Source organism: Chelonia mydas, chromosome 1, assembly GCF_015237465.2.
Source record: "Chelonia mydas isolate rCheMyd1 chromosome 1, rCheMyd1.pri.v2, whole genome shotgun sequence".
NCBI lineage: Eukaryota > Metazoa > Chordata > Testudines > Cheloniidae > Chelonia > Chelonia mydas.
Genome location: NC_057849.1, coordinates 97,258,970 through 97,284,459, shown reverse-complemented (window position 1 = coordinate 97,284,459; position 25,490 = coordinate 97,258,970). Strand labels below are relative to the sequence as shown.

At 40.9% G+C, this 25,490-nt stretch overlaps 1 protein-coding gene across 9 annotated transcripts in view; it reads right to left on the bottom strand.

Annotated features, from left to right (window-relative positions):
- FARP1 (FERM, ARH/RhoGEF and pleckstrin domain protein 1) overlaps positions 1-25,490 on the bottom strand; it is a 329,042-nt gene that overhangs the window by 74,788 nt on the left and 228,764 nt on the right. For 7 of the 9 annotated variants that reach the window (XM_037896136.2, XM_037896146.2, XM_043534885.1 and 4 more), the window contains 7 exons: positions 17,150-17,264; positions 15,138-15,285; positions 11,444-11,539; positions 10,104-10,267; positions 7,135-7,203; positions 6,201-6,276; positions 4,536-4,776 (listed from right to left, as the gene is read on the bottom strand). In XM_037896136.2, the coding sequence (XP_037752064.1) occupies positions 4,536-4,776; positions 6,201-6,276; positions 7,135-7,203; positions 10,104-10,267; positions 11,444-11,539; positions 15,138-15,285; positions 17,150-17,264 (909 nt within the window). The remainder of the gene's footprint in view (positions 1-4,535; positions 4,777-6,200; positions 6,277-7,134; positions 7,204-10,103; positions 10,268-11,443; positions 11,540-15,137; positions 15,286-17,149; positions 17,265-25,490) is intronic. The other 2 variants (XM_043534898.1, XM_037896160.2) reach the window with 1 other exon arrangement.

Genomic DNA, 25,490 nt, shown 5'->3' with positions numbered 1-25,490 from the left:
CTCCATTCTATTCCTAACTCTGCCACTGTCTCTTAATCCCTCTATTCACAGTGACTCACTGGATAAATCACTAAAGTCTCTCTGTGCTTCAGTTTCCCCATCTAATATTCACGGGGGTGTCCTGAGGCTTAATTAATTATTATGAATAAAGATGAAAGGTATAGAAGTGTGAACTGTAAGTATTATGGTACCATGAGTAATTTAGATGGGTGACATCCCAGAACCCACTGAAAAAGCTGTGAAGTATTAAACCATTTACTGTGACTACAAACAACATGTACAACAGCATTAGGCCAGAGGTAGACTCACAGAGTCCACAGCCGACTTGCAGATTAATCAGCATCTCACATGATTGATACTGACCATTGTGTTTCTTAACTTTGGCATTTTGGGAAAAGAACAAGAGTTTATACCAGTTGACTTGCAATCTTCAGCCTCTTTCCCCCCCTTTCTTTTTCCCCAGTACCCCTTTGCATTGGTCCCACAGAAACCACCCACAGCTAAATTGTGATGGGCCCCTGGTTTTATATGATAATATTCGCTGGGACAGCTCTGTTTAAATTCCTGGCAAGTCCCCAGATACAAGCCGTGTGTTTGAGGGAAAAATCTGACCCATACACAGGTTTTAATTCAATGCTTGTCTAATGTTGTTAAATTGCATTGCAGGGGCCACATAGACAACTACCGGGGTGATTCAGTTTAAATTAAACGATTGCCTATGGAATTAACTAAAGCTACTTCTGCAAACTGAAGTAATTCTTAGTGTACATTTAAAAAAAAAACTAAATACATATAGTACTGTCAGATAAAAGGAAACGGTTGAAGAGAAATTTTGAACTCCATGTTGTTTGGAACAATATTAAAAGGAAAAGGTGAAGAAAAAAATCCAGATATATTTCATTTAGCTACTAACCTATCTCTTAAGCTGTCAATATTTCCAGGCTACTAGGGCTACTTTCACAACTATGGTGTAAAATAACATAACCATTTTCTTTGTAGAAATGTCAAGATAGTAAAAGTGGTCATTAAGGTTGTATTTGTGACGACAGAAAATAGCGTATGTGTAGTCAACATTACCCTGTAAGATCTGATTTTTGCTTATCTCCAAACAACATGAAATCTAGTAACTTTTTATAAATATGGAAGAGTGGAATGGGGGGAGAGAAAACCTTTTGTAGTGATAAACACCCATTTTTTCATGGTCTGTGTGTATAAAAACATCTTCTGTATTTTCCACGGTATGCATCAGATGAAGTGAGCCGTAGCTCATGAAAGCTTATGCTCAAATAAAATGGCTAGTCTCTAAGGTGCCACAAGTCCTCCTTTTCATCTTGGGAGTTCATTACTTGATCTTTAGACATGAGGCTATCAAAGCAACTAATGCATGTCCAATTTGCCATTACTCTACTGCATAGTACAAAGCAGTACAAATGCCAACAAGAGACTCATATGCACACAAGATCCACACTGACAATTTTCTACACAATGGACTTCATCTACCTATATAACATCTTAAATACACAAAAGTTGAAGGCAGTCAAGTTACAGCTATTCTAAGTCCAAAAAAGAGACAACTTTCTTTAAGGACGATATACAAGCAAGCTTTTCCCTCAGCATAATCAGTCTGCAGTTTCTAGATTCAAATCTTCAGCCACAGGAACCATCATTCCAGGCCACCGGCCATTATGACACCACTTCCTAAAGAAGTGCTTCAACTTCACTTATGTCTACAGCTGAGGGGCACCCATTACTAAAAAAGAGGAACCAATAAACTAAGGAACCTGGACAGAATAAAACTCCTTATTTACACAAGGCTACAGGCTACTGAAATAAAAGGTGAAATATATTTCTAAACTATGGTAAATTGGTATTAAAATATCCTTCACTCATATTAAACACTTGTTAAAATATGTTTTGATCAAGGCATTAGAAAAATTATAAAACCTTTCCCTGTTTTCCTTGTTTTATAAAAATTGAAAACAAGATTCTGAAATTGACTGCCTAGATTAAAAAAACCCTTGTCTCATCACTATTCAAGTGGGGACATAAATGTTTGTGACTCGCACAGTTCAGCTGAAACTTCTGCCAGACTAAATTTATTTATTTCCCTCCCTCCACCAAGAACATTTAATGATAAAAGTAAGGCTATTGGTAGGGTGAAGAGCATATCCTGGCTCATGAGAGTAGTTATCTCAGGCTAGCTGCTGTATCGTATGTCTTCTTAAAATTTTCTTAGTTATGTAAGAGCTACTGATTTATTGTTTTTGGATAGATACTTAAGATCTAAAATGTTTTAATCTGTGAAACAAAAGTTTTCACAGACTTATCCCCTCTCTGTGCACACAACAAATGACGCTGTTCTATGTACAGTACAACACATTTGAAGGCAGTCAGTCTGGGGGTGGGGAGGCTGGCTCCATGAAGATAAAATGTCTTGGTCCCTAACACACAATAAAAAAATTGATAAGAGCTGTTACCATATATTGGCAGTACTACAAATAATTAAGCTACCACAAAATAACTAGATCTTGCTCAGATGATCGTTTGTTTCCTACTCATGGAAAAAAAACCTCGATATTGCTGTGTATCATGATGCTGATAAAATAAAGGGAAGGAAAAATTATAAAACCTATGCAAACAATAGTACTGCAAACATGCTTTGTAACATGCTAGTGAAGGACGTGGCTGCTGCCTTTCAGAAAAGGCAATCCGTGCTACTCTTAATCAGTGCCACTTTCATCGAAGATTCTTCACTTAAATCACATCTTTAGTCTCTTCCTCCTCCTTTCAGGGTGAGGAGGAGAAGGAATTCTAGAGTCTATGTCTCCAGATATGACAAACTGTATAACCCACTAAATAAAAAGCCAAAGCTGCAACAGTTCCTGTACATGGATAATTTGTACCCTTACCTCAGCAATTCACGTGTTAGAAGATCAGCCAAACGATGTAATTCTTGCTATAAAAAGGATTTGTTAACCTTGTTCAAGGTTTCACTAAGACTTGATCCTGAATATCAAGTTTCCTGCATTTGACTGTAAATTAAATGTCACCCCTAACCCTACGAGGCACTGAAGAGCAGCTCTCCTTATATGGGAGAAAAAAAATCATTTGACTCGTATAAAAGAGCACAATGCGCCTACTGTGATTTCATTTATATTTTTCCAAAATAAGCACTCAATTGTCACAGAAACCACCATACCTACCCTACATGTGACTTTATATAAAGAACAGTCAAGTGTATACTTTCTATCTAATTATAACATACCACAAAGATAACCAAATTAATAATGGTTCTTCTCCTTCCACCCTTCCGAGAAGATACAACATTTTTGTTAGGCTTCCATTGCAACCTATTCTTATTACTACACCTCTTGCATCTCCTCCCTCCTTCTAAACAGCACGCTTAGTGCATTTGTACAAAATACTTGTCATCAGCCCCCAGAAGACCAGATCATTCTCACAAGTAACCACCATATAAATGGTCTCAGTCTAAAACTGGAACTCAGGCTCAGGTTCCTAGCAGCTAAAGACATGCACACTGTCTTCATCACCAAGACCAACAGACACATCTTCCTCTACCTCTTCATCTAGCTGAAGGCTGCCAAAGGAATACTTATTCCTAGGTATAGGAGAGGAGCTCAGCACTATGGGATTTCCAAACACAAGAGGGTGAGTAAATGGGTTGACGATTTCTGAGTCTGAATCACTAGACTCTGTTCCACTGCTAGTGGAGCCCTCCATCATTTGGATGGCAGCCATATGATCCACCATGCCACTGGCATATAAAGACTGCATGACTGGACTCTGCTTTGACTGTCCAGTACCTGACACCCCATTTGCCATCATTTTGCCTTCTAAAGGAACCGTTTTAACAAGCCCCCCTTTACAATGTCTCTCTGATCTGTATTCCTGACCTGGCGTTGAGGACACCTGACTCAGGATAAATGGGTCGGTTTCTGACTTGTTACGGGCATTTTGCATTTTTTGCAAACGAGGCCTTTGCAAACCCGGAGAACATATGCCATACCCAGGGCAGCTACAGGCATGAATATCTTCCTCATCACTCCTAGCCCTGCACTCATAGCCATTCTCTGAGACATAGCCCTGAGAGCCAGTTCTATTCAAACTCATGTTAGGACTTGACCCTTTGCTACTGGGTGGCAGTGGAGTGGCCAACGGACTACGGCTGTCAGGGCCCCTAAACAGTTCGTCAACCAGTGAGCTGTGCCTTGGCATTCTGGGGCTCCCACCAACATAGAAGGACATATTAGCTGGGTTATCATCAATAGACTCTTCAGTGTCATGTTGGGAAATCTTTATAGAGGCTGAGGAATCCCTATATCTAGTTCTATTACGATTTTCATCTCTACAGAGAATATAGGCACCACTGGTCAAATCACCCTCATAATTGTCATTTGTTTGGGAATGTGACCAGGTTATTTGTCCTCTGAGAAGGTCATACTCGCTATCTACATCACTGCAGTCAATAAAAGGAATTGAGGTGCTGCTGCCACGAGCAGCCCTGGATGCTGGACCTGTGCTTGGTTGTTGCGACTGAGATCTAGTCTGCTGTGTCCTGTCCTTAACGACCTCCTCCTCTTCCTCCATTGTCACCATCGCCGCTCCATCCACCTTTCCACCTTCCTTAGGGCTCTTCTTCAGGGAAGGGCTCCTGCGCTGTCCAACATCTTCCGCTGAAGCTTTCAGTTCCTTCCCTTGCCGGCAGCTCTGCACCACGGGGGAATCTACATCATCTGCAAATGTAAAGCTACAGCTCTGGAAAGAGAAAGACAGAAGAGAAAAAAAAGAGGGGAGATCATTAAGAAGGAAAAATCTCAGTGCCTGCTCACAATAAGAGCACCAAAATCATGCCCTGTAACTTATAGGTCCCATGTAGGACTCTCCTGACAACAGAGCTGGTAACTCATACTTTAAAAAACATGGAAGCCTCCAAGCATGAAGAGTAGATGATGGACCAGCAAAGAACATGAGCTAAGCATTGGAGAAAAAGGAAATAAATGGGCAAAATGTTTTACAGATTATTGCAATTTATGATGATACAACATATATGGGCAATAACCAGCATTGTACAAACACCAGCATACCTGCACTACTTAAAGAAGCTAGACTGGCAAAGGAGATGAATATCAAAAATGTTAAATTCAGTGCAGCCCAATTGCATACAAGAACAAAACTCCCAGAGTAGGTTTGTGGGCAACCCCACATTCAGCTGGTGGAGCAGTCCCTACCACTAGTCAAAGGACTGTCTTCATTCCAGGCAAGCGTGCCAGTACACATCCAGTGCTTTGCTCCCTCTGTCTAATTTGGTGTTAAAAATATTAAGGTATCTTTTGAATGGACTACAAATTGTACCTTCCCTGAGTTCATCAGAACAGCTTGCAATGATGGTATGATTCTATAGGCAACCAACACAAATTGCTAAGGCAAGCCAAAGGTTGTGCAGGTAGAAGTTTGCGGGCCACTTTAAATATATTAACCAGGCAGCTTGCACCTGCCACTTCTGCTTTGAACAGCAGCCATTTACTGTTAATAGAAACAAAACTAATGCTTGCGATCTACCAAAGATAATAACGTAAGAATTCTTAACTGAAATTCCTCTCAGGTCAACACAACAGAACTTCTTGTCAAGGACAAATGAAATTCCGCTATCACTGACCTCTGGAAAAAACTCATTCCTTCACTCGGGGCAACCAGGAGCAGAAATCTCGGAACCTGACAAGGGTTCTTCACATTTTTGGCAATGGCATCAGTTCACCAGGCTGCAAGCTCGACTGTGCCAGGTAGTCCCTACTATTTGCGCCTTCCCATCCTTTCTGTGCATTTTAACCCACCATGGGGATAAGGCTGCTTCAAACACATGCTCTGCAGACCTTTTAGTCTTGCTGTATTGTAGGTTAATGTGCTCAGAACTGAATGGCAAATGGGCAGCAGAGACACACAATGGACCAGCCATGATAAGGAGTGGGGATTCCAGATCCCGAGTTACAAAATCCTGAAGTATTAGAATGGATAGACCTACCAGTGATTTGGAATCACTGTACCAGGGTATTTGAATCTTTAAAATAGGTTAGATGTAAGAAAAAGAATGCCCATGTAGTTTTAAATTAAACTCCTCTAATTAGTAATTCAACAGGAAATGCTTAAAGCAAATCAGACTGGGTTTCATCAACATTACTGACTTGTTTTGGCACCTCTGAATGCTGTTCTGAAGGTTGTGTAGTCAGACTCCTGATGGAACGAATCTTGCTGTGTTTCCTGAGAGAAATCACATTAAGAAGTTAAAGCCATATACATTTTTTCATAAATAATCAGCAGCAGTCACTTCCTTAAGAAACAAAAGCACCAAACGGCAGCTTTATAAATGTTTGCCTTGAAACAGATTCACATGCTTTCTTTTTGTAAAATTTAAATGGAGAATGTTTTATATAAACACCATAAAAGAGAATGTAGGCCACTGAAGCAGAAATCTTCCATCACCAGAACATGAGTCATAACACAAACTGTTGCCAGGTTCATTGTACATTTCAGCAGTGACTTTAAACTCACCAGGACTCAGAATAATTCAAAGAGAATTGGCACTGCCAAGTTAGAAGCCTTCCCCTGACAGCTTTCAATTAACAACCACTGGTTAGTTGGGCCAATTAAAGTTACTTATCCCCTTAATCCTCAGGAGTACGTTATTATTAAAAAAAATTGAATCCTTTTCTATTTATGCAGATTAATCACATCCCACACTAAAGGGCCTGATATTCACTGAGTCTGAGGGGAAGTTATCTGTCAGTGGGATATGCAATGCTGAAAAGTATCCAGCCTATTAATTGAGTTACAAGCCCATAGCAACCGCAGCAATTTGATCAAGTTTCACAGGGCTGGCTGGAGGCTGGGGTGGCCCCTAGTTTAATTCAGAGAAATCTCAGGGTGGCTCTAACTTATGCCTGATGGTAACTGATCCCTAGGGGCCATTATGCCAGTGACAGTTTGCTGAAGCAACATAAAGGGGACTTTGTATAGGCCAGACTCAGGGCCCAGCAGTACAATTAACTGGTAAACACTAATGATCCCAAATTCAATAGCATTAGAAAAATTAGACCAGCTCAGTAATCTTTCCCTCACCTTTCAAATTGCACTTTCTTGTGTCCTCCTTCTTTAACGTAGTCAAGAACCTGCTTCTGAGTCCGGCCACTGTAACAAAACCACACTTAAGCCACCAGTCTAAGGTATTACGTTTGTTAATGTTTAATACAAATAATGAGAGCAGATTTACTATGTAACTTTTCATTTCTATGGCATAAAGTGATGAACCATCTTTTGTATCATAAATGCACCTTGGTCTGCAGGGAATCTGATTTAACCGTATAGTCAGCGATAAGCCGCTTCATGCGGTCCATATTCGCATTCCATCACCCACCTACCAACCTTGGGGGTGCACCTAAGCAGCCAGGCATGCCGCTGCGCAGCTTTAAATACTGTATCCCATGAACTCATAGTAAACCACGACACAACTATTTCTACTAGAAGCATTAACTCACATTTCACAATAAGAATGCAATGGATCTCATTTATCTCATGGATAAAATGTCACTTGCATTTTTTTGCCATGAAAATAATTTTAGCTAGATAAAATACAGACCATTTTACCACTGCCTAAATTCAACTGTGCCCCCTTTATGCTGAATTATGTTACTGGGAAGTCAAAGATAAAGGCAAGAAAGAGAGATTTCAACTCTCCTCCTATGAAAAAATGTATCTGAACCATTTCTGCAAGTTAAATTTCAGTCTCTCCTTTATTAACTGGTGTCAATAAACATTGGTACTGAATGAAGAATAGTGGAAATACATTTCAGGATTCAACTGTTGATCTTAAAGACATTTAACTATAGGTACAAACATTTTCTGCAGATTCAGCCTTAGATGGATTTCAAGCCTTGCTCTTATATATTCCATAAAAAGGGAGCCAATGCCAATTATTGATACCGTGTATGGACATGAATACCAGAAGAAGAAGAAAGCAATAGGATTTACACTCAGTTAGAAATGCATATCCTACACCCTGGAGAATGTCCAGTGAGGAACAAAAATCCCTATACTTGTTACGAGCTGTCAATTGGCCAAACTACAGCAAGGCCTATTGCAACAATGAAGATCAACACTTTTCCTAGACTGAACTCAGCAGAGATCACAGTGAGAGACATGAAATCAGCACATGGCTCCACTCCAAACTATGTGCATGTTTAATTTAGTATGTTGAGAATGTCTACAATTTTTTCCATTTACTCTAGCAGTAATTAAATCCAGCAATTTAGACTGCAGTTTCTGTCTCCTACACCAAGACCTCCAGGTCCTTCCATGTCACCTACTTTAATTTTCAGACCCAGAAAGGAAAGTTGGCAGAGACAGGAGAGGACATATCAACATGACTACCTACCTCTATGAGTCAACTGGTGTGTCTGATTTGGTAGTATTTTGAACTCACTTTGCACAGGTGTAAATGACCTAACAAGATGCAGTTAGTGGAAAATCAGGCCCGATAGGATTCAAACAGCTTTACATGGGAGATGCTGCGAAGAGTCTATCCAGCAGTGTACATAAGCAGCAGTGACACATCAGCATTTTTGTACACCGAGGCCTCGTGTGCACTACAAAAGGTTTGCCAGTACAGCCATACAGATATAAAGCTATATTAGCAAACCCTCCTAGTGTAGATGCAACTTATACCTGCAAAAAAAGAGGTTTTGCCAGTATAGTTTATACCAGTTCCCTGAATGAAATAAGCTATACTGATAAAAGGACTTTTATGCCGGTATAGCTACATTTATGCGAGGGCTTTTGCTGGTATAAAAATTATTTTAAAAAAATTACTACACCAGCAAAGTTTTACGTGTAGACCTGGTCTGAGGGTGAATTTCGGTCTCTGTTAGCCCCCTTACAGGCATGAAGGGTCAAGCATGCAGAGGAAACACTGCATTTAAACAGCATGGGGGTGCAACTGTCAGACTGCAGGAGGGCCAAGCAAGGAAAATCCACTCCTCTTGTGATTTGCAGAGCAGAACTCTCTCCCTGGGAGCATGAAGGGCACTGTTGACAAATCACAGGAGGTAGCACTAGCGGGCCTGTCTGGTGCACAGATGGATTGTGGGGGTTGGGGTGGAACAAGTGCAATGGACACTATTGACTTCTTTTCACCATACCCTTTAGCACCATACCCTCTAATTCAGTGGTTCTCAAACTTTTGTACTGGTGACCCCTTTCACATAGCAAGCCTTTGAGTGCGACCTCCCTAATAAATTAAAAACACTTTTTTATATATTTAACACCATTACAAATGCTGAAGGCAAAGCAGGGTTTGGGGTGGAGGCTGACAGCTCGCGACCCCCCACATAATAACCTCACGACCCCCTGAGGGATCCCGACCCCCAGTTTGAAAACCCCTGCATCTAATTTTTCCCACAAATGTGCAGAATGAATTTTGTTATGTGCACCAATATGGAGGTGGTGTGTGACACATCACCTCCATATTGGTGCACATAGCAAAATTCATGTGGTGGGGTTGGGACCGAGGCATTCGGAGTGTGGGAGAGGGCTCAGGGCTGAGGCAGAGGGTTGGGGTGCAGGGAGGGGGACTAGTGGGGAAGAGGCGGGAAGGGGGTAGAGCGGGGGAGAGAAGAGGTGGGGCAGGGACTTGGAGGCCTGGGGCGGGGGGGGGGGGTCAAGCACCTCCCAGCTAGAGGGGAAGTTGGCACCTACGGTGAGCCCCTCCCCTGGCCGCGGCAGGGCGGGTTCCCTGAGCACTGCGCGGTGCTAAATAGGCTGCTGCAGAGCCACGCAGCTTACAGGGAACTTAGCCCTTTAGTAGCAACTTTCCACCACCTACTGTAAGGGGAATTTAGACTTTTATTCCACAGCTTCCCATGCATTACTCTGGTTGTTACTCTGGTTGAACAGGTGGGTTAGCAATCATAAAGCAACAGTTTGCAACGCCAAAGAGAAAAACATTAAAGATCTAGGATTAAAGTAAGGACAATGTGATTTTAATAGCGGAGAGGAACAACAGCAGGAGACAGAAAGGGGAAAATAGGTCTTACCTGAACCTAAATGATGAACCTCTAGTAAAAAGAACAGGTTTAGGCTTTGGTTTGGGCTCCTCAAAAAGTCTGAAAAAGGCATGGTGTTCTACACAGATCTTCCAGAAAGATTTGCAAAAATCCCGACTGGCCATCAGGAATTCCAAGGTGTCCTGGAATGAATTCTAAAAGATGTAATAGCATTATTTACACATGAGTGAGCAAATGAGAGAGCAAGACACTGGACATATACACTGATGCTATGCTACAAATTCTCTCTCCTGTCTCACTGGTCTCCTGGCCCAAGGAGCCCTCCCATTCATCGCAAGAACCTCCTATATACTCTTAGCAGGACTAACAACGAGCAATTCCCCACAGTTTTTCCTGTTGTCTCATGTAACAGACCTATTACAAGGCTCCTCAAATTATTTTAAGAATGCAGTATACTAAATCAGAATAACCTGTGCTTTCTCCTCATTCTAGTTTATATTTCCACCCGCTGACACTTTACCATCCTGTGACATCCAGCCAGGAAAGAACAAATGGATTTTACTGAATGGCAGCAGCATCCATCTTTCTTTGAAGCACAGTGCTTGAACAAGACATACAAATATAAACTACAGTAACTTTTCTGAACTGTCATTTTAAAAGGCATGTCTTGTGGGAAACCCTTCAACTAGCTTAATGGGTCCTTTCCCTTTCCTGAGAAGCATTTAATCATTTCTGCTTCCCTACTCCTGCTTTAAATCTTTTCATTTGATTTGATACCAGCCTCAGAACATTTGTTTTGTGCACTATTACAGTATACGTGACAGAATATATCTGAGAACTAAGAGTCCCATCAGTCAGAAATACAGCTTGGGAATGGGGATCTGCTGAACATTCCCAGTACCATGGCAAAAGCACTCCATCTTAGGAAACTGAAGTTCACAACTGCACACCACAGCAGAGGTGCGTATTCAGATAGTTAAACATCACTATCTCATCGATCTGAGGTTAATTATTAAGAGCGTACACTACACCGAGTTCACCAGCTTTAACAGGAAGCCTCACCTACTCAGCATGGCATCGAGACAAACATTTTAGTACGTGGAGCTACAGCCATGGAAATACTTGATATCTTTCATGGACATTCGGTTCTTAGCTTCTCCGCTGAATCTGCCCAACGTGGATGTCAATTTTAAGATGGACACGAAAGAAAACGTAATCAAGGCACTAGCCCCAGAGATAAGTGTAAATGACCAATTATAAAAAATACCGTTGATTACAAACCAGGCCACTCAAACATCTATTTTATCTGCCTCTAGGAATTTACCAGAGACCCTCTCCTCGAATTTCTTTGAAGAATATCAAGGACTTACATTCACATCAGGCCGTAGCTTGATAAGAAAACGCTTCCTCTTGAAGCTCAGCTTTCGAACCTTAGCCCAGTTGAAGGCATTGATCTTGGTGTGACCCTAAAGATGACACACCAAGTGAAGTCATGTTACAGATTAAATGAAGAGTTTAGGTATTCCAAGCATGTATTTGTAAGGTAAATTTGACAGATATCAAAAGTACTTTTGCATAATCACTGTTTAAAACGTATTTGCTTGTAATGGTGCTATTACTAATTGTTTAGGCTCCAAATCCATAAACACTTACACACATTCCCAATTTAAGAACATGAGTAATTCCACTGAACTCAAGTACTTAGAGTTAAGAACATGCATAAATGATTACAGGATTGGGTGCCTTATATTGCAGTAGTGCCTACATACCCCAGCGAGGATCAGTGCCCCCAGGTTGACCAAGTCTGCCCAGATGATGTTACAGTACGATCTTATTAAATGTTTTACTGTATGAGTTATCAGAGAATTTTAAAAACTACTCCATTCCTCACACACTGCAGAAACTTCCAAACTCTATTTTTATCTGATCAGTAAAATCAGCATCCCTTTAAATATCTCCTCTTTCTGGAACAAAAATGCAGAAGTAAGCAGTAGCAGTATTAATCTTTAACATATAGTCATAGAAGTAAAAGGAAAATATATAAATTACTTGACAGTGTTTATCTGATGAGCCAAAAAAATGCCTTTTAACTGTGCTCAGGAGCAATATATCAGGAGCTATGAGTCATGCTATGCAAGGCTTTGTGTATGTTCACAATCAGATTGCACCATTTGAGCAGAACATTGTTTTCTAATTAACCTATGCTAAAATTAGAGGAAGATTTAAAGTATTAACTATTTCAACTTAGTCATAAAAACTTAATCACTAATATCCTTATAAACCTGCTTAGGAGTTTCTTATGGTTATAAAAGCATTTTCTACTGGATTCCTAAATGTACAGAACCACGTTGCTTTGTATCTGTCACATCAGACAAATATACAAGCACTGATGCTGTTTGTTAGATCAGCCTGCTGTCTAACAAAGTTATATTAATGTCAATCATCTCCGCTAGGAAATTCAACAGCACAGCAGATGGGTTCTAAAAAAAATTCTAGTAAAAATAAACATTTGCAGTCAGCATTTATGTGATTTGTGAATGAACCTTTATTTTCCTTTTTTTATTTTAAAATCATTATAGTTTATTTTGCTCACCTACATCAATAAAGGAGAAATTTAGGGCCAGTCCTGCAAAGGGAACTACCTGCATGAACTCTTGTGCCAAGGAATCTAATGGATTACAGTGGGTCTGGGTTGACTGAAATGGGTAAGAGTCTGCACAGAAAGATTTTTTTGCACGATTCAGAGCCTTAGGGATTGATCCTGCAATGCTCAATATTGAGAGTAGTGCTTCCTATCATGGGGAGTCCCACTGAGGTCATACACAAGATCACTAAAAAGTGCTACAGTCAATGGCAGTTGTATTCAATGTCTTTCCAGGATCAGGCCCATGCCCCCAGAACTTTTAACTGGATCGACTTAGATGGATCCCTACACACGCAGAGACCCTGTGAAGTGAGTGATGTTTTGCTGAGGTGCAGGGATCCTCCCACAGACATCTAGTTGAAGGATTAGGGCCTTAATTTGTAATGCTTCCTACCGCTTTAAAACAAGGCTAAGGAAAATTTGTATATAGTGGATGTGGCTGCTCACATGTGTAACTACTTAGCCTATGTTCTTTTTTAGCAGCTTTCAATGTTCTTAGGCAGTGGTTCTCAACCAGGAGTACACGTACTCCTGGGGGTACACAGAGGTCTTCCAGGGGTACATCAACTCATCTAGATATTTGCCTAGTTTTACAACAGGCTATGTAAAAAGTACTAGTGAAGTCAGTACAAACTAAAATTTCATACAGACAATGTCTTGTTTATACTGCTCTATATACTATACACTGATATGTAAGTACAATATTTATATTTCAATTGATTTATAATTATATGGTAAAAATGAGAAAATACGCAATTTTCCAGTAATAGTGTGTTGTGACACTTCTGTATTTTTGTGTGTGATTTTGTAAGCAAGTAGTTTTTAAGTGAGGTGGAACTTGGGGTACGCAAGACAAATGAGGCTCCTGAAAGGGGTACAGTAGTCTGGAAAGGTTGAGAGCCACTGTTCTTAGGCATTCCTTCAATTGTTGATCAAGTGATCAAGTTGTGAGTTTACTGACACTTTCTATTTGGACACATGTGCAGTTTTTTGGTGGGATTTGTTTTTTTATTATTCTTAAAGTCTCCCCATTGGAACTGCTGGCTCAGAGATGATTTTTTTTTAAAAGGTCTAGAAGATCGATTTTTTTATTTTGAAAAAAAGGCTTGAAACTTTTGAGTTTCTTTCAAAAATGGAGGTTTTTGTTTTGCTTTTAAAAGGAATAGTTATTTTAATAATTGCAGTAACCCAAGTTTTAAAACATATTTTACTCAATTTTTTAACCCTCAGTTTTGATGCAGAGATAGGGTCAGATGTTTTGGGCCAGAATGTCAGCTTGTCAGATAGGCCTATGAAGTTGAGGGGAAGGAGACAGGAGGAAGAGGCTTGCTGGACTGGGCAAAGGTAGAATGAAGAGATTGCTGCAAGGCCCTGACTGGGAGAAGCAACTAGGGGTGGACCTAGATTTTGCAAAGCCCATACAAGGAACTCTATGGACAGCCCCCATCTAGTTCTCTCCCACCTCTTCCTGACCCCCTCCCCACACCTCCTAACTCCCACTCCCCCACCTCCACATACTCACTACTCCCAAAACCTGCTACTTTATGCCTGCCTGAGACCCTCCTTCCCTGTTTATAAGGCTGCGAGTCTGTCACAGAAGTCATGGATTCCATGACTTTCTGGGACCTCTGGGACGTCTGCAGCTGGAGCTGCAGGTGTGGCTGACCCCAGGGCCACCAAAGCAGCTGGTCCTGGCTGCAGTGGCTGCTGCTGGGGTGGCCCCGGGGCCAGAAGCACCAGCCACTGCTTGGCAGCACCCACCGCCGGAGCAGGGGCCAACTGTTGGCCTCTGGGGCCTCCCAAAGCAATGGTCTCCTAAGGCCCCCCAGAGCAGCTAAGATTTAGTCAGGGGCATTTATAGTAAAAGTCATGGACAGGTCATGGGCCATGTATTTTTGTTTATTGCCCATGACTTGCCCACGACTTTTATTCAAAATGCCCATAACCAAATCTTGACCTTATTGATGATGCCCTGTGGCCTCAGGTGACCCACCTCAATGTGCATCAGGGTAGTGAGGAGCTGTAGTCAACATGTAGCTTTCTGACCATGGATCAGAGGAGAGTAGTTAGGGAAGTCAGTCTCTTCAATAGCTGGCGCTGGAAACAGACAGGGCTATGGGCTGGAAACAGAGGGTGGAGATCTAGCTGCTAGGTTAGGTGTGTGCAGGTAGTAAGGGGACCCTAGAAGTGTGGGACCTTATGCAGTTACAAAGGTCTAAGGCCAACATTGCAAGTGACTCTGGGAGCATCCTGAAATTTTGGTGGTTCTGGATGCCTGCTAGCCTTAATCTTCCCTGAGGGTGGCTGTAAACCAAACTAGACACATTTCACAGAGAGGCTGCACCACTGTTATAATAATTGCTTTTGCTAAAAGAACAGTCTGTTTTAAAGATTAAAGCCATGATCAGAGCAGCTCTAACCTGAAAAACTAGAATGCCTGTGTTGGCAACTGCCAGGTTGATCTTCGTCCCTTCCCTGTCCTTTGCTGGATGCAACCGGATTCCATACATTTCCAACCGACGGGCAATTTCTAGTAGCTGGAAATCTGATTCTGCTGGTGTCTGTCCACTTTAGAAACAAAAATGAAAAAAGAAAAGCCGAGAGACTTGAATTCTCTACATCTATTAAACTGGAATCAAATTACTTCTTTAAGGAGCAAAAAGACATTTCATCATGGAAACTGGTTCCTGTTAATTAGATAATATCCATACGGCCACTCCAAGTCACCCAATCTCTAGCAGCTAGAACAATAGCTCTGTTCTCAAAGACCAAGATTTTTAAAAGCAAATAGTGATTTTGGATGCCTCAATTTTTGGGGCCTAACTTGCGATACCTCAGAGAAGCCTGATCTTTTCAAAAGTGTTGAGCATCCATCTTCTGAAAATCAGGCCTATTTATGGTGTCTCTAGTTAGACACTCAAAAATTGAGATACCCATAATCACAGTCACTTACAAATGTAATGTCTATCTCAAACAGAGCCCATGTCTCCACTAGGAGCTCCTTACCCGTGTATCTATACTGGTACACTACGACAGAAAAGCATTCCTAGCTGTGCTTTGTACTGTTATAGTGAAACCACCCCTCCTGAATGAAACAAGCTATACTAGTAAAAGCACAGCTTTGTCCGCATAGCTGCCTCTACACTAGGGACTACTGCTGGCAAAGCAATGTGGGTCAGCTATTCATACCCTTAACTGACAAAGGTATGCTGGCAGAAGTCTGCACTGTAGAGCTAGAACTTGAAAGAGCCTCCCTTAGAAGCAGAGAGATATTGGATTGTGACCAGTTTTCACTTAGAATACAATTAAGCAGGGAAGCAGAGCTCTGGGCATCAGTGTTTTAGCAATTATAGCATTGCTATATTTTCTAAAATAAAAGAACATATTACAGTTAACATGTTTTCAGTTTAATCAGATGTTCCCCGCTGATGAAGTAAGAGGTCCCCTACCATGGGCATACCACCTTAAAAGCACATATATAGATGCTCTTTCAGTGAAGAATTCTAGCTCCCAAATTATAATAGTGTGGGAGGACACAAAAACAGTCATGTACACAAAGAATTTTTGCTGGTTGATTGCGTGTATCTTCAACCACTAACTCGAACAGAATTTTATATACATTATTCCAACAGAACAGTAAATGATATGGCTTACTGGGCTCATGAAAATAAAAGATTATATGAATATTGCCTACTATATAATTGGACAGGAGAAAGGAAATGTGCAAAGGAATAAGATGAAAGACATTGAGGGCAGCGAACATACATTTTGGGCACCATAAATGTTAAATTCTTCATATTAAATCATACAGTCCTGATTAACATAATTGTTACAAAACCCACAAACAATAAACCCCAAACCTCACTTAGTTCAAAATGCAATGGCTTGAGTTCCGAATGGTTCTCTTAGAAGCAGAAATTCCTGCCATTCTGCTCCTAACTGATCCTCAATCTCTTAACTCCCTTCTAAGACGCATCTCTTTTTCAGGTTATATGATACCTAATCTCCCATTTCTATTCAGAGAACCTCTCAGATTCCCCCAGGCTCACAAGCTTCCCTTGAAATTTATCTTTTGAGCCCTCTGACACCCATCTATGGCAGTGAAAGATATATTCAATGACCTTGACCTCAATGAGACTACTGACACAAGTATCTGCAGATCAGGGTCATCATTTACAATTGTATTTGCATGCACAAAACTGACAATGAATTCTTTTATGTGAAACAGGCTGACAAAATAATTGAATGCTAGAAAGAAAATCAAAATCAACCGATGCTCTTTAAACATCTTGTACATTGACATGAAAGGGCAAAAAGTAACTAACTCATAGGCCTGAAAATCTTTTATAGCTAAAGCTCAATATATGTTCACAGTTAGAATTACATTGAAGGAAAGAAAGGAAAGTTAATAAGAACAAAAGCTGGGACTTACATATGATTGCGGTGAAATTCCATGATTTTGTCTTCTAGTGTTTCTTGTTGAGGTATATACTTGTTCTTCACTAAGTGTTCACGGTCTATGGTTTCATCAAAATCCCCAATCTCAGCTAGAGAAAGACAGAAAAATCAAAACCCTGTGTTTAATTCAGACAAGCCAAAAGACAGAGTAATAAAAGTATTATTATTCAGACAACCCAAAAGACAGAGTAATAAAAGTATGTTTGTCCAAATCTGCAACATGGTTTCATAACTCATTTTCATTATTGTATGTTCCACATATTCCTTATCATCTTTATAGGTAACTGAAACAATGAGAAGTAGCCCAAGAGTAAGGGTTCTCCCATTCCCCACAACCCTATACATGGATTTAAAAAAAAACAAATGAAATAATTTCAAAGATGTATTGATTTGGGCGTGTGATAAGGGTTGGTGGAGGGGCTTCAATTTGCTGATGAACATTTCACTGGAGCAGATCAGCTTCTGTCAAGCTCATTGTGGCACTCAACACAACAACAAATGTTCATTTCTTTCCCTGAACTCCACCCCCGAAGTTTTATGCAATTATGCATTATGTCAAATTCGAAGACAGACACATTTTTGGGGTGGTTTCTTTGTTCTTAAATAGATACATATGTTGCAACCCAGAGATTTATGAAGCATTTGTCTGTTTCGTATTTTGCAGTACTTCAGAACATCCAGTATTTTTCCTTTTTCTCTGGCTTATTGTTATATTTTGTTTCTGTGAACAGAGTTTAATAATAAATCATTTCTCAGACTGAAGTTGCCCCCAGCTGCTGCAGTTTTGTAAGTACAAGCATACAACAGTTCGCTATGTAACCTACTTTTCAGCTCCGCCACATTAGTGGGAAGTTGCTTATTTTTGGCAAGCTACATATGGGAATCAGAATATTTAATAGCATGTTGCCTGCTACTCTATCACACCTTATTTACATGTTTCTGCTATCAGTTTCTTTGTAAAATGATATCCTCTCTTCCCATTATTATCCCAGGGTCCTAGGAACAGTACAATGAATGAAGGCTCTTACTGATCTTTGTCCACCCCTCTGTGAAAGATCAATACACCCCAATATCCAAGCTGTATAGCTTTATTAATCTTTTATACCTAACTCGGTTCCTTGTAAAGAGACTAAATTAAAATCCAGGGATCATATGCAGACATAAATTCTATGACTTCCACCTCTGAAAAGAATTAACAGATGATATGTTAGAAGATCATGCCAGCTGTTCCACCAGCTCCTCGATACTCCACCTCTTTCCACTGCTGAATACTTTAAAAGGGAGAATCCTCCTGCACAAAAAGTCTGCTGTTCCACATCACTATCTCCTCTTTCACTGAGGCCACGTCTGAACTATGGGTGCCACAGCTGTGCAGCTACAGTGCAGCAGCTCTGTTGCTGGAGCACCATAATGCGGGCGCTTCCAGTTCCTATTGCAAGGGAAGGAATTTTTCCCGTCACTGTCATCCGGTAATCCGCCTCCCTGAGGAGCGACAGCTAGGTTGATGGAAGTATCTTCTGTTGACCTATTTGCGTCTATACCAGCACTTAATGTCAGTGTAACTACAGTGCTCAGCAGAAGTTATGTAGCTATGCCGATCAACATTTGAAGTGTAGCTCACGGCTCAGGTTTCTGTTTTGTGCCCAAGGTCATAAATCTTGAAAGTCATCCTTGACTTTGAACTTAAAAGGAAAGGAAAGATGTTTAAGGAAGAAAGAAGACTGCCTATCACTATCTCCATAACATCATGAAAATTTGACATTAGTTGACCCAGGCTCTTCTGAAAATATCATTCACATTTTACTCATCACCCATGCAAGTGCTTAAAATTCCCTTTTGTAGGGCTTTCCTAAAGCCCTACATTCTTTAAACTTCAAGAGGCCAAAAGTATTGCAGCCAGACTATTCTCTCCCTGCAGCCATATGATTTCTGCCACTTGCACTGCATCTACCACCCCCAAATCCATTTCAAATCACCCTCTAGGGCTTCCAAAACTCACCAGGACCGGTTCACTCTGACCTCATATCCACCTACTTCTCCCCCTTCCCTCCCCAGTCTCCTATTTCCATCTAAGACTCCTTTCTAGTGTTTCTCTATGGATAGGGCTGCACTTTCTGGAGCTCACTTTCCCTCTGAGCCATTCCCTCTTTTAGTACCTTCCTGATTGTTTTAGCCAAAGGTTGATTTTTAAACTACACCTCACTCTTCTCTTAGCACATTAGCACATGGTTCCTTTCTCTCCTTGCTGTAACTAGCCTGAAGTAGTACTTCTAGTATCTCTAATTGCTTTTACGTTTCAGCTCTTCTCTTTTTATCTGCTCCATCTTTTTAGCTCCCATTTTTCCTTTCTGCATGAATCCAAGTACCAAAGCATATGCAGCATTCTCTGTTCTAACACACTTTCTATTGTGTTCTGAGATATTTTATGTAGCATCTTTCATATGAAATAATCTGTTTTGTAAGATATATGTTAATTTTAATATAACCCATTTGCTGCTCTCAAAATAGGATTTTATATTAAGAGCAGGCTGTAACATCAGTGAAGATCCTCTGTGATAGGTACATCTTTGGCAAGGATTCCTGGAAACAGAAACCCATCATGCAAAGACCCGTTATGCAGAGGCGGATGCACACAGCATGATGATACAACGCCATTCTTCACCTCTTGCCTCCCTGCTCTTTCCGCTCTTATATCATTGCTGTCAGCAGCTGCTGATTTTATATTTATTCGGAAAAATACATCAAATAATTTTTTAGCCAATAAATAAATGTCAGAGACCATTTAAATACAATATTGAGTAAAGGAGATGAGATCCCATTATAGGAACTATCAGGGCCAATTCTCACAGAAAACATTTTAGGAGATACAAGATATCTTCAGTGAGAACTATAGTCACATGCAGTCCTAGGAGGGCTTGCTAGCACAACAAATTTGGAAAATCTACTATTACACTGGGGAGGTGAGATAATTATACAGGATTTTGGTCACTTGTAGATGGGAACAGACAATATTAAACTCTAGTCCATTAGCAATAACATGCAAGTATAATATTAAACACAGTTTAGGGGTTCATAAATCAGACTCTTATGTGTTAATTCTAAACATAATAGACAGATCCAGGACTAGGGAAAGAGAAATAAATCCCATTCACATCAAACTCTACCAGTTTAAGATAATACAAAGGGTTCTGGAATCTCATTCCCTCAGTGACTGAGCCTCTTTCAGAGCACAACTTCCTAATATTATGCAGGAACCTACACATTTTTAGCATATAAGACATTTTTAAAATGTTCAACTTGTCAGAAATGTAGGTTCTGTCTAGACTAGGAGACTCTATAATTATTAAAGATCTGGTGAAATAACATTATCAGAGGCAAAGGAGTGAAACTGGTACAACTGAGAAAAGGGATTTTTAGTTTAAAAACTGTTTAAAACTTTGTCTTATTTTTGTTCGTAACTATTTCACTGCAATGACTACTTAACATTTTGAAAAAAAAAAAAGAAATCTTTGGTACAGATTCAACACCACAAACCCTCCAATGTAGGTGGAGAAACGAATAATATACATTCTCTGACCACCTTGTCTCCAATATAAGACATCCACCAAAATCAATGTAACCAGAGTTCACATTTCTGATATTTCTCAGTTAAAAAAAAAAACAAGCAGAAAATTTGTTTTTAAAAGGAAATACAGACACCTTTCAGGTATTCGTCACATATAATAATAAAAAAAATCCCACAAGCACAATTAAAATTATAATTTTATATATATAAAACAATATGGAAAATCCCATCTAGTTTAATCAACACCCAAACCTTCATCTGCAGAGAAGTCCTAATCAAATGTTATTTAAGACTTTTTCAGTGAAGAAAAAGAACCGGCTTCTTCTAGCAATTAAAAGACACTGTTGCATACACCACAGTCTTAGTCTGGTGGGAAAGAGGAACAGTTCAGTAAGGCTCAATCAATTTACGTTTTTCTGTCCCTTAGCAAATCTCTTTTTAATGATGAACAGGCTAAAAGAGTAAATATCTTATTCCTTGCCTGTGATGACAGATCTCTCATCTCATTCAACTTGCTCTTAGCATGGCTTTAATCCTATGGATCATTCTATCCTACTTAGTCTTCTGGTTATAGACTGCACAACTTATCTTTCCTTGTTTAAATCCTAACTCTCCAACCAATTCTTTTCTATTTCCGGTGAGGGCTTTAAAATAGTTCCCACTCCACTGCAAAATCCAGCCTAATGACAGGTCTTTGAAGTAGAGTGGAAGGAGGATGGGGAGTAGAGCACCCCTAGGAAGAAAGTATGTCGATGAACTCAAGTTACTTTACAAGTAACCAACCTCTCTTTCTTTGAGTAATTGTCCTTATGGGAGCTCCACTTCACCTAACTCCTGAGCAGTGCCCAAACTGAGAGGGTGGGTGCTGAAGAGTTCTATCTAGTACAGATTGGACAACAGACATCCAAAATGCTGCATCAAATCTGGAAGCATACCCTATGATGTAGTGCTGGGAAAAGGTGTGAACAGATGATCAGGTGGCAAATTTACAAATGTCTTTGATGAGGACATTCTTGAGCAAAGCAATAGAGGTGGACTAGGGTTATGACAGAATGGGCAGTCACCCTGGTGGAAGGAGGCATATAAGAGAGTTCACAGTAGGATAAAATACATCCTAAGACCCATTTCGGTGGTCTTTGGGCAGAAATAGGGGGTCCCTTCATTCTGTCTGCAAAGGAGACAAAAAGTCTAGAAGAGGCTCTGAAGGGTCTAGTTCTTTCTAGATGGAAAGCTAGTGACCTCCTGACATCCAAAGTGTGTGGACTAGCATCTTATCTATAGTTGTGCAGTTTAGAAGATGGGTAATTGTATGTCCTGATTAATGTGGAAGTCTGAGGAGATACTGGGGAGAAAACGAGGATGTCCCACTTCGTCCCAATAAAAAAACGGTGTAAGGTCGATCTGCCGTAAGGGCTAAGAATTTCTCTAGTCTTCTAGCTGACATAATAGCTCTGTGAAAAGAGGATTTCAAGGATAAGTGCAGGAGAGAGCACTCTGCTAAGGGCTTGAAGGATGGTCTCATCAGTGCACTGAGATAAGATTAAGGTCCCAAACTGGAGTAGGTTAATTTGTGGAAAAATGTTGGCCAGTCCTTCAATGAATCTAGAGGTTGTAGGATGTGCAAAAACAGAGAACACACAACTGGTAAGTTGGAGGCTGCAACAGGTGACCTGGATGGACTCAGTGACAAACCAAGGTCTTTAAACTTAACAGGTAGTCTAAAATGTGTGTTTAGTGGGAATCAGAGGGAGACAAACCATGCTGGATGCACCTGAACTGGAGTGGTTTCCCTTTATGAAGATCTTCCTTGTGGATGGTTTCCCACTGTTCAACAACATATTCTGCACTTCAGATGAGCAATCCATTTCTATGCCCAACAATCATCCAGGAGCCAGGCCTTGAAAGGTAGTGTGGAAAGATTGGGGCAAATAGTTTTCCCTGATTCTTTAGTCAGCAAGTCTGGATATCTCCATTACTGAAAAAGTGACAGGTGAATCAGATCTGGGAACAATACCTGTTCAGGCCAGGATGTCACTATCAGGATGATTTTCACTTCGCCTGCGTTTTATCATTTTTAGGACTTTGGGAAGCAACAGTGTAAGGGGATGGGCGAAATATGCATACAGTGGGGATCGTGGTCATGAACTAAGGAAAGCATCTCCTAGGCAATTGCAGCCATGTCCTCCCTTTGAGTAGATCTTGTGAAACGTCTTGTTGAATGATTTTCCAAAGAAGTCTAACTCTGGGAAGCTCCCAGTGAAGAATATCTCCTATAGGGTCAGATTGCTCAGTTCCCACTTGTGCTCTTGGCAAAAATTTCTTGTTGGCTATGGTGTTCTATAGACAAGGTACGTATGTGGCTGAGATGTTGATCTGGTTGGCTATGCACCAGTTTCCAAGTTTTACTTCTTCTGTACACAAGGATAGGGATCTTGCTCTTCATTGGCAGTTGATGTAATATATGGTTGTTCTGTCATCCATCATGACCCTGACTGGATAATCTTTGATTATGGGTAGAAAACGGGTTGCATGCATACCAAACTGCTTTAAGCTCAAGAAGAATGATGTGAAAGGCAGATTCCTGAGGGGTCCACTTGCCCTGTACTGTAAGGTTTTCAAGGTGGTCACTCCATCCTATCAGAGAGGAGTCTGCTGTTATGGTTTCTGTGGAGGATGGATGAATGAAAAGAACCTCACCCACAAGTCTAGCAGGGATCCTTGCGCCAATCAAAAGGCTTGAGAACTTTTTGGGGAATGGATACTCGTTTGTTTAGGCTGTGCTTTTTGGGCATACAGACAGTCCTGAAGGCACCAGGAACATAATCTTGCATGAGTTGTCATGAATGTGCAGCCTGCCATGTGACCCAACAAGTGCAGGTACGTTTTTGCTGATGTTTGAGGACGTAACTGAAGCCAGGTGATGAATCAATCTAATGGTAAGTAGGCCCTGAGTGTTCAGGAGTCCAGGGTGACTCCTATAAACTTGATACACTGAGTGGGTATCAAAGTGGGCTTTTCTGTGTTGAGTCTTAGTTCCAGTGTGTTGAACAGGACTAGAACCTTTCTGACTGCTGACTATACCTTGTCGTAGGATTGGCCTTTGAGGAGCCAGTTGTATAGGTAGGAAAAGACCACCACTCTCAATTCTCTTAGCTGGGCAGCCACCACTGGAAGAACCTTTGTGAAGACTCTCGGGGTAATCAAGAGGTCGAATGTAAGTACCTGATATTGATAATGTTCCTGATTCACCATACACAGCAGAAAGTGTTTGTGAGATGGATGCATTATGAAGTACTCATCCTGGAGGCTGAGGGCCTCTAACACATCCTCTGGATTTAGGGACGGTATAATTGCTGCTAAGGTTACCATCTTCAGTGTCTGAGTCTGAATAAATGTGTTCAATATTCGGAGGTCCAAGATCAGTCTCCATTTCCCTTTCTTCTTGGGAATGAGGATGTATCTGGAGTAGAATACTCTCCCTATGTATGGAGAGGGAATTGATTCAACCACCCCCAGTTCTAGAAAGGATTTCACTTCCTGTCTTCGGAGACGTTGGTGAAATGGGCCCTATAGAGGGACAGGGAGGGTGGGTGGTGGGGAGGGATAGAGCTGAAGTGAATGGTGTACTCTATGTCCAATTTCAGAGTAGCAGCCATGTTAGTCTGTATCTGCAAAAAGAAAAGGAGGACTTGGGGCACCTTAGAGACTAACAAATTTATTTGAGCATAAGCTTTCGTGAGCTACAGCTCACTTCATCAGAAGCATGTAGTGGAAAATACAGTGGGGAGATTTATATACACAGAGAACATGAAACAATGGGTGTTACCATACACACTGTAACAAGAGTGATCAGGTAAGGTGAGCTATTACCAGCAGGAGAGCAGGGGGGAAAAGACCTTTTGTAGTGATAATCAAGGTGGGCCATTTCCAGCAGTTGACAAGAACGTGTGAGGAACAGTGGGGAGAGGGTGGAATAAACATGGGGAAATAGTTTTACTTTGTGTAATGACACATCCACCCCCAGTCTTTATTCAAGCCTAAGTTAACTGTATCCAGTTTGCAAATTAATTCCAATTCAGCAGTCTCTCGTTGGAGTCTGTTAGTTTGCCATAAGTACTCCGTTCTTTTTTCTGATGTCCAATGTGATTTGTTCCATTGAATGTTTGAAATGCAAACGATAATCCCCCATAAGGTGGGAAGTGGGAAGTAGAGAAGTGGTACAGTGCAAGATCAAGATGGCAGAGTGATCGTGGTTCTCGTCAATATATCCAAATGGTCACTTGGTGGAGACTGGTGGCCGGGTGACCTGAGAGATGGAGGTTGATGGTCTTTTCATTTGAAACTTTGGCCTTTTCTTAGATGGTTTTCCAGCCTTGTTATATGTTTGAAACTGGACTGGGGAAGGTGAGGGATGGACCTTTGGGCGGTTTGTGATCTGCTGTAACTTTTTTTGGTTGCAGGAGTATAGATTTCTAAGGATTGCAGAGTCATTCTGGAGACTTAAGGAGTGGAAGGATTCATCCAGGTTGCTGCTGAAGAGTTTGGGGCCCTCAAAAGGAAAATTCTCCAATGTGTTCTGGATCTCCCTTGGGATACCAATGGACTAAAACCAGGACACATGGCACATTATTATGACTGTTGCCACAGAATAGGATGCTGTGTCGCTCCGTCTAAAGATTCCTGTAATGAGGCCATGGCCACTAGTTGTCCTTCAGTAAGGAGTGCATGGAACTGGCCTCTTTGTTCTTGT